At 51.8% G+C, this 17235-nt stretch overlaps 1 protein-coding gene across 6 annotated transcripts in view; it reads right to left on the bottom strand.

Annotated features, from left to right (window-relative positions):
* Positions 1-17235, bottom strand: part of NRG2 (neuregulin 2) — a 182899-nt gene that overhangs the window by 25962 nt on the left and 139702 nt on the right. For all 6 annotated transcript variants that reach the window (XM_084780386.1, XM_084780391.1, XM_084780387.1 and 3 more), the window contains 2 exons: positions 11024-11195; positions 4567-4685 (listed from right to left, as the gene is read on the bottom strand). In XM_084780386.1, the coding sequence (XP_084636512.1) occupies positions 4567-4685; positions 11024-11195 (291 nt within the window). The remainder of the gene's footprint in view (positions 1-4566; positions 4686-11023; positions 11196-17235) is intronic.

Here is a 17235-nt window from a genome sequence, read left to right as displayed (position 1 = left end):
ACTGAATGGATGAATAAAATACAGTACGTTCACACGCTGAGTTATTATTTTACCATAAAAGGAGTGCACTCATATGTGCTGCAACATGGTTGGGCCTTAAGGTATGTTAAGGCCACTTACTATATAGTTACACTTATGTAAAATGTCTATCTACTACAAGTTAATCCACGTGGGCAGAAAGCAAGAGTAGTGGTTGTGGGATTGTAGGGAAAAGTGGGGGAGTGATGGCTAATGCACATGGAGTTTCTGGGGTGATGATGAAAATGTCCTAGAATTAGTGGGGATGGTTACATAAGTCGGTGACTATACTTAAAAAAAAAAACTGAATCATACTTTAAAAGGGAACATTTTATGGTATGAAAATTATATCTAAAAAAATTAATTAAAACCATGCCCAGAAGGGGAAAACCCAGGGAGCAGTTGCCATGAGTGTCTTGGTGCAAACTGTCCCAGACCTTTAGAGGAAGATGAAATGAGACAGAGGCTGAGCAAGCACTGAGCGTCTCTTCTGTCCTGGCTGCAGCTGCTTGGTGAGCACCGACAAACTTCTGCCTCTCTTTAAGGTCCTTTGCCTTGAGTGAGCCTGCCCCCGCCTTACTGTGCAAACGGCTCCTTTTCATTTGGCTTAGGTGTCTATCCTTCCTCTACTTTGTTGGGAGCAGCACCCACTTTCAGGCCTAGCACTTTACCTCCCTGGCATCTGATGTATGGCGCTGTGACCAGGGCTGAGCCTCTCTGAGCTCAGAGCAGGGCCGTGCTATATACAATTGGTGTGATGGTGTGTGCTTATGTGTGCGTGCATATGGTGTGATGGTGTGTGCTCATGTGTGCGTGCATATGGTGTGATGGTGTGTGCTCATGTGTGCGTGCATATGGTGTGATGGTGTGTGCTCATGTGTGCGTGCATATGGTGTGATGGTGTGTGCTCATGTGTGCGTGCATATGGTGTGATGGTGTGTGCTCATGTGTGCGTGCATATGGTGTGATGGTGTGTGCTCATGTGTGCGTGCATATGGTGTGATGGTGTGTGCTCATGTGTGCGTGCATATGGTGTGATGGTGTGTGCTCATGTGTGCATGCATAGATGTGTCCAGCTATCAACCTCCTGGCCCAGAGGCCTCTGCCATGTGCCTGCAGGCCTGTAACACTTCATGTCAAACCTGCTTGCCTTGCACTTGGTATCCTGGGACAGTCCCTTTCACTTGGGACTGGCTGCTGGCTTCTGTAAGGTTGCACCACGCAGACTGCTCTGTTATAAGCTCCGTCTACGTCTGCAGACTCCTTTTCCCTGTCAGGCCAAGGGAGGTTGGAAGCTCCCATGAGACCCAGAGCTGCCACTTCCGGAGGGCCTGCTCTGATCTGGGAAGGAGGACTCTGGCTCCACCCTAATGGAGAGGTAGGTAGCCACCCAAGAGTGGGATGATGCCCTTTGATGCTCTACCCCTGTGGCCCTATTCGCCTGGGGCCTGGGCGGGCCATGCCAACCCACCTTGGGATGAGTCATTGGGGGCATGCAGAGCTGCCCAATGCCCGCCCTCCACCCCCTCCTCAGGGCGAGGTCGCTGCAAGTCGGCTGGGTTTCACTGGTAAACATGGGATCCATGCACCTCTGCCTGAGAAATGGTCCTGACCAGTTCTCCACATCAGGAGCAGTGTTGCCTGCCATGGACTAGACAGGGCAGCAGAAAAGGTGTGCGTGGTGCGTGTGAGGATGCGTGCACATGTGTTGGTAACAGTCTCAGCAGCCAACTCAGAATCCTAGGAGTTTAGGGGAAGGTTAAGACCATGTAGCTCAGCCTATGAGGGGGAAAGCTGTGAGACACAGAGCTGGAACCCATGCAAATCTCTGAGCCCTAGAAAGAGCTGCAGAGATCAGAGGCATTGAGTCCCATGGGCAGCTGGGATTCCAGGGCTGCATGAGACCCTATGCTCAGCCCAAAGGTGCACTTTCTGCCTCCCATGCCTGTCAAAGGATGGCATGCTGCAGGCTGAGGAGGCTGTTCACAGGCTGGGGCTGGCGATTACTAGTGAGTCAAGACCCTCACGACCCCGGGCCTGGGCAGCTGAGAGGGCGTAGCTGTGGTGTTCTGCGTGGGAGCCCTTCCCTGTTCACTTTGCCTCACAGAGTTAGGTGACGGTCCTTCAGGGCCATTGCTCAGGGTGCCCTACCTCTTTACAGCCCTTCTGCACACAGATAAGCCTGGCAAAGATGGTGTCCCACGCATCTCTGAGCACAGTAACAGGGCCAAGTGTGCTTGTGACCTCAGTAGGATGAATAAGAAGCCATTCTCGTGCCTGCCCCAGGAGGACACAGGGATGAGGGCTGGTTGAGATGGAGCTCTCTGAGGCAGGTGCCTTCTCTTTCTGCTCTACTCCCTCAGTACAGGAGGTGCTATTTCATAGTGGGAAAGCAAGAAACCAACCCATTCCCCGCTCTTGGATTCTTGTCCATCTGGAGATAGATGACCTTTGAACTTCCTAGTTTCATGAGCCAATAAACGGACACCTTGAGGTTGGTTTAAGTTGGATTCTTGTCAGTTCTAGCCCAGAAAGTTAATAAAATGGGAAACCTAAAGTCTAAGTGCATCAGAGGATGTCGGCCCACTATGACAGGTGCTAAGCCCAGGTACATCCCACTTTGGGACAGCTTTAGAGTCAGCAGAGCTCAGGTCAAGGACATGGAGGAGGCCACAAAGAACTTGGAGGAGAACTTTCTTTTTTTAAATTAAAAACTCATATTGAAAGTTGTGTGTATCAACAAATGCCTTTAATCCCGACACTTGGGAGGCAGAGGCAGGTGGATCTCTGTAAATTCAAGGCCAGTCTGGTTTATACAATGACTTTACAGATAGCCAGGGCTATGTAGAGAAACCCTATATCAGAAAACAACAAAACAAAACAAAACAAAAAAGAAGATATCGAAACTCAGGCTTGGCACAACTAGGCAAGAACTCTACCACTGAACTACATCCCTAATCCTAGGTTGCAATTTCTTCAATATAACATTTTCCAGCCATGTATTCTGAGGCAGGCATTGTGCTAGGCCCTGAAGGCAGAGTAGTAAACAGGCCCATGGCGTGTGCCAAGGCCGAGTTTACAAATGACTTCCACCTTGTAGTGCTCTATCACTAATGAGCTGTCTGACTCTGCGCAAACTGTGCAACCTTCCTGAGCCTTTCCCAAAGAAGGGTCCATGAGACAACACAGATAGAGCCTGGTTTAGTAAAAGGAAGATGTGACCAGAACTCCCAGGGGACCGCATCATCTGTTCTTGTCACTGTCCTGGGGCTTCTCCTGTGCCGGGTGGTCAAAGCCCAGAACAAATCCAGCAGGTGTAGGGGGCCTTAAGGCTAGAATTCAAGAGATGCCACCAGACCATGGTGGGTCAAGAAGCAAGCCAGGATTGGGTTTGGACCCAGAGTGACACTGCAGTGAGCAGATGGTCAAGGAGGAAGCCTGCTTGTTTTCCAAAAGGATATGGATGGGGTGGGGAGTGAAGGGGAGTGAGGTCAGATGGGGAAAAGGCAGCACCACGGGGAGGGTATGACTTCAGGAAGTCACTTTAAGAGGCCATTGAGCTGCCACACGTGAGGACGGAGCCTGGGTAGGGATGGGACAGAAGGGACATATGTGAGAAAGATCTAGAAAGCAGGCTGTCCAGTGCACGGAGACTCAGACTTCTGTGACACAGTGGCATGAGAGCCCAAGAAGCCTGAGGTTGGGGACAGACAGGAGCTGGGCTGGCCTGTGGCCTAGGTAACACTACAGGTTCCTCTTTAAATCTGCGCTGCAAGGCTGTGCTGTGGTAATGTAGGCAGGGGCCAACATACACAGGGTCAGATCCTAGGCCACGGACGGCAAACCCTCCATGGTAGGCACAGTCTGTGAGGGTGCCCAGCTCAGGCAGGGAGGAGAGGTGACTTTGTAGGCCCCGAACTGGAGACTGAGGAAATGAGCCAGCAGAAAGATGTTCTCTGTTCTGATGACATTATCAGATCCTGTGAGCCAGGAAGCCAAATCATTCCGAGGCCCTCTTTTGTTAGTCTTCAAAGAGGGCACGGGGTCTGTGAGACAGGTCTGTTATGCCTAAATGGAGGCTGCCCATGGGCCTCCCACCCTCCAGCCCACCTCAGGTGTCCAACAATGCAGCTGGCAACAGGCAGGCAGCTCATACCCACTCCAGGCCTGTCTCTCCCCTAGCCTTGCTCCCGACAGCCCAGTCTCTCATAATTGCCTTCTAAAAATATCCGCCCCCCCCCCCCACCTCTTGATTTCAAAATATTTAGTTTTCAGGGTATTTAAAATGAGAGCTGGCGGGTCTTCCAGGCCCAGATAACTAAACTAAACATTTATGCTTTGAGTGCATTTCTCTGAATCAGCTGAGATCTTGGGTTTGATATGCAGCAGCCGGAGGAGTCGGGGGTGGGGTGGGGTGGGGTGGGATGGGGTGGGGTGGGGGGGGGTTGAGTGCAAGCTAGATCATGTGCTGTTCTCCTGAGGCCTGAGGGGGCAGCTGACCCACTCTGCCCACCCCCAGGACCCCTCTCGCCGCTGAGGGACACCTACCGCTGTTGACGTGGAGCCGGCCCCTCACGGTGTCCTTCCCGAGGATGTTCTCAGCCTCGCAGACATACTCCCCAGCGTCTTCCACCTTCACTTTATTGAACTGTAGCCGCGAGTTCTTTCTGGTTTGAGAGAGGAAAGAGGGAGAGAGGCGTGAGCCAGGGCTACCGGATCTTATCGTGGGTCACCAGCTGGTCACTTCACAGAACCCCAGTGGCTGTGTAGGTTGGGTGAGAAGATGGGTCCTCCGGGCCCGCCTTTTCTGGAATGCAGGAAGTACACCGAACCCTGGAGCTGGGGGGGGGCAGACTTGAACCCTTAGGGCAACACAGCCACAGCAGGCATGCGCTAACTCTGTGAACTCTCACATCTCTTTTCCTGAAGCTGGGTTTCTTTGCATCCTTTTTCTAGGGAAAGAGTGCCCTTAGGAAGCCAAACGGTGTGTCTCTCATTCCCAGCTGCCTTGGCCATCCATAGAAGTGGAAGACTGTCACTGTCCAGTGTTAGGGTTTCCCAAAGGTGTCTCCCAAAGTCTACTGGTCCCCACGTCGCCACTGCAGTGGTGCTAGCAGGTCCTGAGGACGCACAGCGTCCCTTACATCCTTGGTTGTGGAATTTGCAGCCTCTACAACTGCGGGCCAAACACATCCCTACTGTTTATAAGTGGACTCATCTGGGTTCTCCGTTATAGCAGCACCATGGATTCTGGCTCCCAGGGAGTAAGGAGAAAACCTGTATGATAGTTTTAGTGGTAACTGTGTCAGGGCACCAGCCTAAATCTGTGGCCCTCTCCTATGGTCCACTCAGCCTTGCCGTTGAGGGGCTCTCTGTACCCCTTCCAAGAGGCTTTTGTTTAATTCCTCCCACAAATGTATACCAAACACCTCCCATGTGCTCTGGAAACTATGTACCCTGGGGGTCTGGAACCCCAGGGCTAGTCAGGGCGTCCTCTTCTTACACGTGGGGTAAGTAAATCTTTGAGGGCTCTTGGGTTGCTGGCGGACACTAAACAAGGCAAAGCGGAGGTGGACCACGAGTGGGGGTGCGTGAGGACACCAGAAGCCAGGGCTGCCCCTTCATCTGGCCTCTGACTTGAGTGGTCTGAGGCCAGGTTCCAGCAGCCCCTCCTCCAAGCCGTAACTCCAGGCAACCCGGCTTTGTCCAGGTTTGGCTTCGTCCTGAAGCCTCAAGCAAACCTCTGCTTCCTTCTCAAGGCTTTCCCTGCACCTACTCTGGGATGTTTTGGTTCTGCAAGGTTCTGTTCACAGCTCCCAACCCTTCCTGCTGTCTGATGCTCTCCGGTGGGGGTGGGGGCAGAAAGTGATCTGGATAAAGCCAGGGACCCCAGTAAGGACATGGTGTCTTTATATGCTGTGTTTTCCTCTTCTTTTTAGTGACGGATTAAAAAAAAAAAAAAAAAAAAAACAACAACAACAAAACCAGATGCCTCGCATATGCAGTTTGCTGGAGTAATGGCAGGGTATAGCCAAGCTGTCATTGCCCTACCTGAGCTCCAAGGGATGCAAAAGACAGCTATGACACTGCTGGGGGTGGGGGATGGGGAGTGAGGGGTGGGGAAGCAACGGGAGGAGAGCTGAGCAGAAAGCATCTCCTTCTTGGCTTCGCCTCTGCCTCTGGAAGTTGGCCTCTTCCCAAATATCTCCCTCTTACATTCCCATGAGGTTGCTGCGGACTGATGGACTTTACTGCGGTGGCGATGGCCTCATCAAGGCGGCGACAGAGGCTTGACTATGTATATATCTTCTACCCTACCTGGTTCATACAGGCCTTTCTCCTTGGGCTTGTGCCCGCCCACAACCTTCCTCTGTCAACTAGGGGTGGGGGTGCTGTGTCAGCAGAGGGCAAGAGAGTTTATGCAGAGGGGACACAGAGCCAGCCAGACCCTCATGTTTACCCACAGCTGCACTCAAGGGTGCTCTCCTCATAGAACGTCATTTGTGGCAGGACAAGGTAAAGCATCAAAGGAGCAACACTGAGGCTTGGAGGAAGGACTCTCACCCAAGGGTGGGTGAGACCAGGATCAAGGAGCGTAGGGCTTTCAAAGGCCTCTCTTTTGGAGTAAGAATGTGGTGATAAACAGGTCTTGGTTCACTGGAGTCTCAGAGAGGAGGGATCTGGAGCTACATGGAGAACGTGCCCTAAAGTTTCTAGGACTTTCCACTCTCCTCATTCTTAGATCCATCTGGAGTCCCTAGGATTCAGGGTTCTCTCCTTGCCTTCCTGGCAGGCAGGCAGGCAGGCAGGCAGGATGTGCACTCTGCTGCCTTATCAATGTGCTGACCCAGGTCTGCTCCTGCAAAGGGTGCTGTCCCACCCTCCCCAGCCAGTTCTCTGCTGGCAGGGACAGGATCTGGGCAGCCCCACACTTTTCTCAGTGCCTGCCTCCCCTGCCTGCCTGAGGGGCCTGTCCCAGCCTGCCCCTCATAAATAAGGGAACGTGCAGTTCTGCAGGGGAGGAGGGCCTGTGCCCTGGGCTTGGGGGGCAAGTTTTCTCCTGGCTCAGGAAGGCTTGGGTGACACTGCAACTAGTGGGCACAGAGACAGGCAGACAGCCCCTGTCGGGAAGGCGGTCTCTGCCAGCACACAGAGATGCCAAGACTGAATGTAGCCTGGGCAGGCAGAAATAGAGGAACTCAGAGAAGGGTTCATCAAAAGGAGGCTGCTAGCTCTGTGCCTGCCTCTGGCTCCTGTGCTGGTGAGGAGTACCCAGTGGGGGACAGTGGGAAGTGTGAGGAGGTCGCAGTTCTCTTGGAGTCAGTGAGAGGAGCTTGGTCACAGATAATCAGAAATTCCCTGTCATGGTCCACTCCCCCACAATTAACAGTTTACTTCTTGGAGCCCAGGGGACGGCACAAGTAGGACAAGGGACATTTCCTAAGGTAGCAAGTGGGGAAGGGGCACGGCATACTTCAGATTCAAGAGTCCACCACCCAGGGAAAGACCTGACTACGTCCTGTCTCTGGGTTAGGTCGCCAGATGACTCTGAGGCTTAACCAGGACATGTTTAGAACGTTGGACTCTCCATACGGTTCCCTGCTCAGCCTCTGACCGGATGACCTCACACCCAGGGGGGGAGGGCCTGGGAGATTCTTGTCAGCTCCATACTGAATATGGACCTCGGCTTCCAGGCCTACAGGCGAGCAGGGAGACGAGGTGGAGGCGCTCCTGTGAGGAGGAGTGACTGACCTCTCAATGGTGACATGCAGCTATGTCTAAAGTACCATCAGAGGGCTTGGGCTGATATTCCCGAGTCACGATGTTTAAGATGGGCCTTGGAGGGCTTTGCCAGGAACAAGAGGGTCAGTTTTCCCCAGTACAGGGGACAGCCTGGGCCCAAGTCCAGGGTTGTGAAAGGAAAGAGCAGGGGTTTGGCCTGCAGTAGGGATGGATCAGCAGGGCGGTGATGTTTAGGCCAGAAAGGATTGGGAGGGCCCCAAGACTGTCAAATAAGGCAGGATGATGGGGGGAGGGTGGTCTGTGTTGCAAAGATCATCTGTTGCAGTAGGAGGCTGAGGACAGGAATCATAAATAAAATGGTGCAGAATGATTTTTTTTTTTTGAGACAGGCTTTCTCTGTGTAGCCTTGAGTATCCTGGATTTGCTTTATAGACCAGGCTGGCCTTGAACTCACAGCGATCTGCCTGCCTCTGCCTCCCAAGTGCTGGGATTAAAGGCGTGCACCACCACCGCCCAGCAGAATGATCAATTTTTCCCCCCTCTGGAAAATAGGTAGAAGTCCCTCTGCCCCCCCCCCATCATCTCCCCCCCACCTCCCCAAACCAGAGTCTATGCTGGAAATTGGCCCAGAGCCTCATGAGGACAGGGACCACAGCTATCTTGTTCACCAGTGCATTCTGAACCTGTAGCAGAGTGCTTGACACACAGTCAGTACTTTATACCTACAGGCTACCTATTACCAAACTTTACAAAGGAGCCCAGGAGGTAACCAAGAGTATGGCATGGGAGAGTTAGGGTGGCAAGAGGGGAGGGCAGATGAGAAACATTCAGGGTAGAGCGGTCGTGTCTACCTGCAGAGATGGCAAGGGGCAGGTGTTGGGGGCATCCAGGTGTGCACAGCTGAGGACCGTGACAAGGAGCAGCTGGGTTAGTGATGGTGGGGTAGAGGGGCTGCTTGGGAACATTCTGAGTCAGAGACTCCTGTCAGGCCTCAGGAGTGGTGTTCAGGGCTCAGCTGGCAGCACAGCATGGACCAAGCCTAGAGGTGGCTGCCTGGGATCTCAGAGATGGAAAGCCCTTAAGAGGGTGGTATCACCCACTGGTGGGAGGGAAACAGCAGTGAAGCCTAAGGTGTAGCCTGGCACCAGTGGGATCTGGAAGAGAGGTCTGACTCCCAGGAGGGCCAGTGGAGAAGCCACAGGGAGAGGCAATAGCCGTCACTGTACCAAGTGCAGCTGGGAGGCCTGGGCTTGGGAGCCCAGAGGCCATGGGGTGGAGGGGTTGGGGCTGGGCTGAACTGGCTGCCTTTGGCTAGGCAGTGCGGACAGAGGATGAAAGATGGAGTGGGAGAGGGTTCTCGGGGGGGGGGGGGATGGGGGGACAAGGTGACTGACACAGAGGAAACAAAGGAGATGGGGCACCAGATGGAAGTGGGGAGGACACAGCAGCGTGGGAAAGCAATTTGGAAGAGGGATGGACAAGGATGAAGTTTGCCAGGAGGAAGAGGGAGAGAGGCTAAAGTTACCAAAGAAAGGCAGGAAGTGGTGGTGCCTTAGCAGAGTGGAGTGTGTGTGTGTGTGTGTGTGTGTGTGTGTGTATCGTAAGGGAGGGATATGAGGCAGTGTGGTTCAAGATGGGTTAGGGATAGGCAAATGAGTACCATGTTTGGTATTTGTGCAGAGGGCTAGGGCCAGCATCCTCCTGGACTGTATAAACTCAGAGAAATAGTGGGGAAGCTGGAGGGAGAAGGGCCCTCCTGCCCTAACTCCAAGAGTCCTAATTTTCTTTCTAGGCTGGTACCCAAACTATAGCAGGGTAGTGGGAAGGAGCTGGGGTGCGTGGGGGTGTGAAGTAGTTAGATTGAGTTTCTTTACCAACGCTATAGCTAAAGGACACATAGGAAACCTATGCCAAACCTTCCCACCTCTCCAGCTACCATAACTCCCTTAGGGATGAGCCGTCTTATAGGCACAGACCTTTTGTCTCTAAACCCTTCCCATGTGACTTTTTGCCTGGGCCACTTTCTATCTTTGGTTCAAGTTCTTCTTTGGCTAAAATCTTGGAAGGAGAGACAAGGCCCCGGCCCTCGCTCCTCTTCTCAGATTGCAGGCCTTGGAGGTGAGGTAAGGGCGGCCTGAGCCTGGACATCCGCCTAACACTTTCTGTTGTGGGGTAGGTTGATGATGTACCAAAAAAAAAAAAATTACCTTTTGATTGCATTTCATAGAGGGTTAGGAGAAAATGATATCTCTAGATTGGGTGATTGCAGGTGACTCTGAGGGTGAGGGCGGAAAAGGCTGGGGGCCTCCTGAGAGTGGAATGTCTACCTAGACCCCAGAGCCCACAGAAAGGTTGGGCAGAAGTGTGTTTAATGAGACAGGGAGGAGCTGCCTTCAACTCCTGGCTCTGCTGGCACCTCTTGCCCCTTGCCTGGACAGATGGGTATCTTCCCCAGCCTGAAGCCTCAGGGAGTGTGCACGTCATGGTCCAGAGATATTCATTCAGGACTAAAGACCCTCTTCAGGATAAGTGTCAGTGCAGACCCCAGTGTCAGTCAATGGTCTCTACCCACTCACTATACTCACAGACAAATGGCAGCTTGCCAAGTCAGGAGGCCAGCCCTGCCTCACTTCCCAAGGACTTTCTGGAGACAGGCAGGGTCTTTTACCTCAAACTGACAGATATGAGATCTCTCTGATGCGACACTGATGCTGGCTCTTTTAACAAGCAGGACCTGTTCTGCTAAAGACAGCTCAGAGCCAGATAGCCTCCAACCTTCAGACACATAAATTGCTTCTCCTCCTCCTCCTCCTCCTCCTCCTCCTCCTCTTCTTCTTCTTCTTCTTCGCAAGGGTCTCATCTAGCCCAAACTGGCCTCAACTTGCTAAGCTAGCCGAGGATAACCTTGAACTTCTGATCCTGACTCCACCCCGCCCCCAAGTTCGGAGATCAAAGGAGTGTGCTGCCACACCTGGTTTTATGTGGGGATGGGTTTGAACTCAAAGCTTTGTGCATGCTAAGCAAGCACTTTATCAATTGAGGTTTATCCCCAGCCCTGGTGGTTGCTTAATTCTTGCCCATGGTCTGCAATACCAGGGCAGGCCTGACCCAAGGGACTCGGCAGTCAGGGGAGCATTTTGGGTGTGGCCAAGGAAGGGATACATAGAGGAGGACCCGTTTGTCCTAGGTTTGGGGACAAGGCTCTGGCCCTCCCTTCTGGGACTGGTGGCTGGTGGGATGGAGGGCAGGTGGTACTGCTCACCTGCCGTTGCCGTACTTGATGCGGATATCACGACTCCGGTTGAGCTCCTTGCCGTCCTTGAACCAGCGGTAGGAGGGCTGGGGGTTCCCCGCCGCTGCCTCACACTTCAGTGACTGCTTCTCACCCACTTCTCCCGTCTGGCTCTTCATCTTCTTCAGCCTGGGCCGGGTGGCTGCAGGGTACAAGGCAGGTAGGTGAGCGAGGGGGTCTATGTGAACAGTGCCAGGCACCAGCAGTAAGAGCCTCCATCTTGAGGCTGGAACTGGGGAGACTATAAAGACTGGTCTGTCTTTCTTTCCTTCTTCCTTCCTTCCTCCCTTCCTTTTCCCCCCCCTGAGCTGAGGACCCAACCCAGGGCCTTGTGATTGCTAGGCAAGCATTCTACCACTGAGCTAAATCCCCAACCTTGGCATTTTTTTCTTTAGTCCGACTCATCCCACAATAGAGTCTGCAGTGGGAACAAGGCCCTGGTACGCTGGCCACTCCTCCGGCCTTGGGATGGTCCCAAGAGCTTCACATTTGCTTGTAAAACCTTCACAACAACTCCATGACTTCACTGCAGTGCTTAAACCCATTTATAGACAGGGAAACTGAGGCTTAGAAGAATGAAGTCACTTCCCTGAGGGTCAAATCCAGATCATGACCTCAGTGCTCATGATCTAACGCCTGTCTCCCCTCCCTTCACCTCCCGTCCCCTGCCAGGCCTGTGCTGGGCCCAGAAGACACAGGAAGAGAAGATGGTGCACTCAGCTACCGCTTTCAGAAAGGTTAGCGTGGCAGGGGCACTGTAACCTGGCACAGTCATCGCAGCATGGCACATGGGTGGGGGGGGGTGAGGTGGGGTGGGGAGGTTAGGGGTGGCAGAGCCCAGAAGAGCAGTCCTAGTCCTAACCCTGGGGACAGAGCTCAGGCAGCTAAGAGCTGAAGGATGAGGAGGAAAACGAGGAGGCTGAGGCAGGCTGAGGAAGCACTGGGCCGAAGGGGTGTGAGTCGGAGCAGTGGTCTGTCAAAGGATGATGCAGGGCAGCTATACTGGGGCTCAGGCCCAGGCCTGGACACTAAGCGTCAAGCTTTCTCCCTTATTTCTGAAACCCCAGGCTGTTCCTACATATACCCTAGACTCCCATATGCCACCTCTTTGTGCTACTCCCTGCCACCTTAAGACACACACACACACACACACACACACACACACACACACACACACACACACTCGGCTCCCTGCTGGGTCACATAATAGGTTGCTTTCCATGCACACTCTCATCTGGTCCCTGCATTTCACTGTGGGTGGAGCTGACTCAGGGACTCAGACACTTGACTGGACCACACAGCCAGGGAGCCACCGAGCTGAGGCCAAAGCCTGGGTGTTTGGATTTGCAGCGTGCAGGGCAGGTGGCAGGCAAGTGTCTGCTTTTGGAGCCTTGTCTCTCGACGAGAGAAAGCAGAGCCTGGGTTTGAGTCCTTCCATTAGTAGAAGGGAGGGGTCTGCAAGGGTCAAACCCATCTGGGGACCTGCTGGCTCTATCTGCGTCCCCAGCGCCAGTCCTTTCTTTCAGTGTAGCTCAGAGCCCTGACAGTGGAAGAAAGCAGGACAAAGGGTTTGCTCTGTGGAGTTTCTTTCCTAATGCACCCCCAAACCTGTTCACCAGGAGGAGGGGGTGAGAGTGAGGCGCAGAGACCAGAAGGAAAGTGCGAGAAAGCTTTCTTTGAAGATGCTTTGTTGAGCTAGGTGCAAGCAGACACCTGTGGAAGCCATTTTGTTCAGTTTAGAAGACGACAAAACACAATGAGTAAACAGAAGCAAAGAAAACCATTCACTATTTCAGTACTTGGAAATCACACACACACACACACACATTCACACATATATGTATATACGTATATGCACATTTACATACAGACAGACACACAAACATTCTCACATACACTGTCCCCCCACACACTGATACACACCCTTTCCCACCCACTCACATAAACACGCATTCACACACATACATCCACACAGAGACACATACGTTCATACATATTTATATACACACACAAACACACATTCAGACACACACAAACATTTGCACACACACTCTCCCCCATACACACAAACACACACTTATACATATTCTCCCACCCACTCAAACACACTCATATACCTTCACACACACAGACACATTCACACATATATGCTCCCCTACAGGCATATAAACGCGCGCGCGCGCACACACACACACACACACACACAATTTCCCACCTCCACAAAAAAACACACACTCATACTCCCCCCCACATATAAACACACACACACAGTCACTCACCCACACAAACATACATAGACACACACACACACACACACACACACACACGCTTATACACTGTTTTTAAACAAAACAGGACCAGTGCCAGTAACATGATCCTTTTCATTTAAAGAAACAGTGCAACCCCTTTGCCTTCGTGTGCAGTATCAACAACAGCATTTCCAAAACCTGACTTGCAAATGTCTTGAGAGATGAAGACAGACTATTGCTCAAGAAAAGGGTTCTGTGATAAAGCTGTCTTGGGGACCACATGGATGGATGCAGGCCAGGAAGGGCCCCCACTCACCCTGGTCTGACTGAGTACGGGATCAAACATGCTCCTTGGAATCCTCAGTCCTTCTATATCATAACTTACATGTATATATGTGCACAAATACATATTTTAAAATACCTAATATAGTCACAAGATTCAAATGTAAAAAGAGTATATATTGTATAAAATAAGCCTCCCTCTAGCTTCTCAGAATAGTCAGGGGGAAACTAATTTTTATCAGTTTCTTTGATGTCCTCTTAGGGATCTTTTATGCATTAAAAAAATTCCCTGGCATTCACATACATATTTTTCCACAGAATCACTTTTCTCACTTGCATAATATTCCTGTGTGGGCCTATCATAATTTATGTAACTTACGGCTGTTGGGAGGCACTTAGCATGTCCTCCCCACGCTCCCATTACAAATCAAGCCCGAGGGCCATCCATGTGGGTTCATTCCTGCACACACATCCAGGGGACACATGCCACCTGAGTTCTAATCTAGGTTTGGCTACTTGTTAGCTTTGTGTCCTGAGGTCATTGACCTAAGTTTTGTCTGCTTCCGTTTTTCTCATCTGTAAACTACAGGAGATAAGACTGGTTCCTGCCTTGTGAGACGCGTGTGAGGACAGTGTGAGATAATGCATGTAAAAGCCTGGCACTCGGAGGACATTTAATAAAGGTTATTATTACTATCCACAAGTATTTCCTAAGGCGATCTTCCTAAAAGTGGGGTTGCTGTGTCAAAAGCTATGCAGGCTTCCTCAGCAATCGTTCCTGGGAAAGCCATTTTGTTCGGACAAATTGCCCCCTTCCCCCGACAAAAGGCTACGCCAGTCCACACTCCTCCTCTGAATGACAGGGCCTGTTTTTTTTCCCACACCTTCACCATCCTGTGGCATTATCTCATCTTTAATCTCTACCAATTAGCTAGGCAAAAGATAACGTCTCTTTGTTGTTGTAATTTGCATTTATTCGATGACTGCTGAGGTTGAACAGTTCTTGTAAGTGTATCAGCCCATTGTGTTTCTTCCTTTGGAACTGTTCGTTCATGTCTGCAGTCTGTTTTTCCGCCTAGTGCTCATCTTATGGATTTGCAAGAGTGGAAAAAAAAAAAAGACTATGAACCTTTCATTACAACGTTTCCCCCCAGTTATCTGTTTCTTACATTTTAAAATACATAGATGGCAGGCCACCTCCCATCTTCCTTCCCTCCCTTTCTTCCTCTTTTGTACCAAGAGAGTTTGTGCATCAGTGTACTGTGGAACTTTCTGGAACTTCTTGCCCAGCACTCTCACGCCCCCTCCCCCCCCCCACTGCCCCACACTCTTTCATCTGCTCCAGAGTCCTTGTCACACTTCATAGTCCTGAGCTCTGGAAGTTGATGGGATCCATCTGGGCAGGGGTCTGAGTACCACCTGGATAGTGAGAAACAGGGCCAGGAAAAGCTGTGCAGGTGGGTGGGATCCCCGGCTCCCCTATATCTTTCATAGATGCTAGAGGGTGTGGTCAATGTACACCCTAGTGCCTGGCAACACCCAGCACGTATCTGCACAGCTGTCTTCACTCTAAGGCTGCCTGATAGCTGTCATCTAACCTTGGTCTAGCGCTGACTTCTTTTGTGACTGGGACATAGAAAGTTCTTTGTGAGTTCTAAAGCACCCACTTTCCCGACTGGAATGTTGTCAACTTCCCTGTGGTTCTGATACCAAGGAAGTCTTATCCCCTAGCACCGTGGGCCATTTTACTCCCAGCCAGACTCCAGCCACCACTGAGGAGTGGGAGTGACCTGGCGGGAGGAAGCTATGCTTGACTCTGGTACCTTGCTTCCTGACTTTACAGTGAGCCAGGGGCCACTGCTTCATGTGAGGGTGATTAGCTTGGGGTGCACCAGACAGAGGCAGTCAGCAGGCAGGGCCAGAGGGGCCAAGGAACTGAGTTTCAAAGCCATTCTACATCTTTGTTAAAACACAGGCCATTATTTCGGATCCCAAGAATCCCTCTCCATCCAGTGGGAACTCACATGTCTCATTGGCCACTTCTTGATAGTTCATGCACGTCTGAACAACCCGCCTACTTCACTCACTCCTCACTCACTCCTCACTCACTCGCTCGCTTGCTCGCTCACTCACTCCTCACTCACTCATTCACTCGCTCGCTCGCTCGCTCACTCACTCCTCACTCACTCGCTCACTCCTCACTCACTCACTCGCTCACTCACTCACTCACTCACTCACTCCTCACTCACTCGCTCACTCACTCGCTCACTCACTCCTCACTCACTCATTCACTCGCTCGCTCGCTCGCTCACTCACTCCTCACTCACTCGCTCACTCCTCACTCACTCACTCACTCGCTCGCTCACTCACTCACTCACTCACTCACTCACTCGCTCACTCACTCACTCACTCCTCACTCGCTCACTCGCTCACTCACTCACTCACTCACTCGCTCACTCACTCACTCGCTCACTCACTCGCTCACTCACTCGCTCACTCCTCACTCGCTCACTCGCTCGCTCACTCACTCCTCACTCACTCACTCACTCACTCACTCCTCACTCGCTCACTCGCTCGCTCACTCACTCCTCACTCACTCACTCACTCGCTCACACTCTCGCTCACTCATTCCTCAGTCACTCACTCAATTCATTGCCAGTGATCGATTCAAGCCGATACATGCTAAGTACTTTCATTTGCTGGTGAGTGAATTACATAGTCCCGAACTTGGGGAGCCCCAACTTCAGTCAGCAAGCAACCACCAGGCGGGATGAGGCAGTGACAGCGAGCTTGTGAGTTCACAAGCCTTAACAGCCTATGAAGCTGTTGAGAGCAGGGGTTGGATAGGCAGGCCCAGGTGACAGGGTTAGAGAGACAGGATAGGGTGTCTGGAATGGGCTTGTGTTTTCTTTTTCTTTCTTTCTTTCTTTCTTTCTTTCTTTCTTTCTTTCTTTCTTTTTCTTAACCTCTTATGTGTCATATAGACAATTTTAGATGGCATATTTGGGCTGGATCATGCCTGCATCAGGCAGCCCTGGTCTAAAGGGCAACATCATAAGAATAACCGCATGCTCGGATCATGCCATGCTCTTTACGGAGAATTTTCTTTTCCAGCTTTTGGAAGTTCCCCAGGAGAATCTCCTGAAAGGTGAGTCCAGGAACCCTCACTAGGCTCAATTTTCTGCATCTGGAAAGTTCCTTCCTTGGTGGATTTATCACTGCAGCTCAGATTGTAGGAAAGAAGAACACACACCAGATGGCCCTTGGAGCAGTGCCTGGGGAGACCTCTGCAACCCCACTCCTGGGCCTGGAGCCTTTGGAAGCAGCCTGTGGCAAGGGCTGGGGACCTCCCCAAGTTAGCCCTGGATTTGTTCTGAAGGTATCAGAGGAAAGCATTAGAGACTCAGGAACTGGAAATGGCAGTGTGTGCATTTTAAGCTCCTTCTTAATCTGAGTGGAGATTGCTTCTCCCTTTGTGTCTTCCGGACACCAGACCCAGGGCTGGTCTTCCAGGGTTACTCAGGAAAAGGCTCAGAGGTTGTTCACACAGCAGACCTCAGGCAAGAGATGGCCCTCGAAGGGTTTCAGACATGACTGCGCAAGCTCTGGCCCCCAGCCACAGCACCCATCCTCTCTGAGCTCTACTTTATG

Source organism: Acomys minous (assembly GCF_964271855.1).
Source record: "Acomys minous genome assembly, chromosome: 4".
In the NCBI taxonomy this organism is placed as follows: domain Eukaryota; kingdom Metazoa; phylum Chordata; class Mammalia; order Rodentia; family Muridae; genus Acomys; species Acomys minous.
The sequence above is the reverse complement of the archived record's forward strand: the minus strand, read 5'-3'. Positions and strand labels throughout refer to the sequence as shown.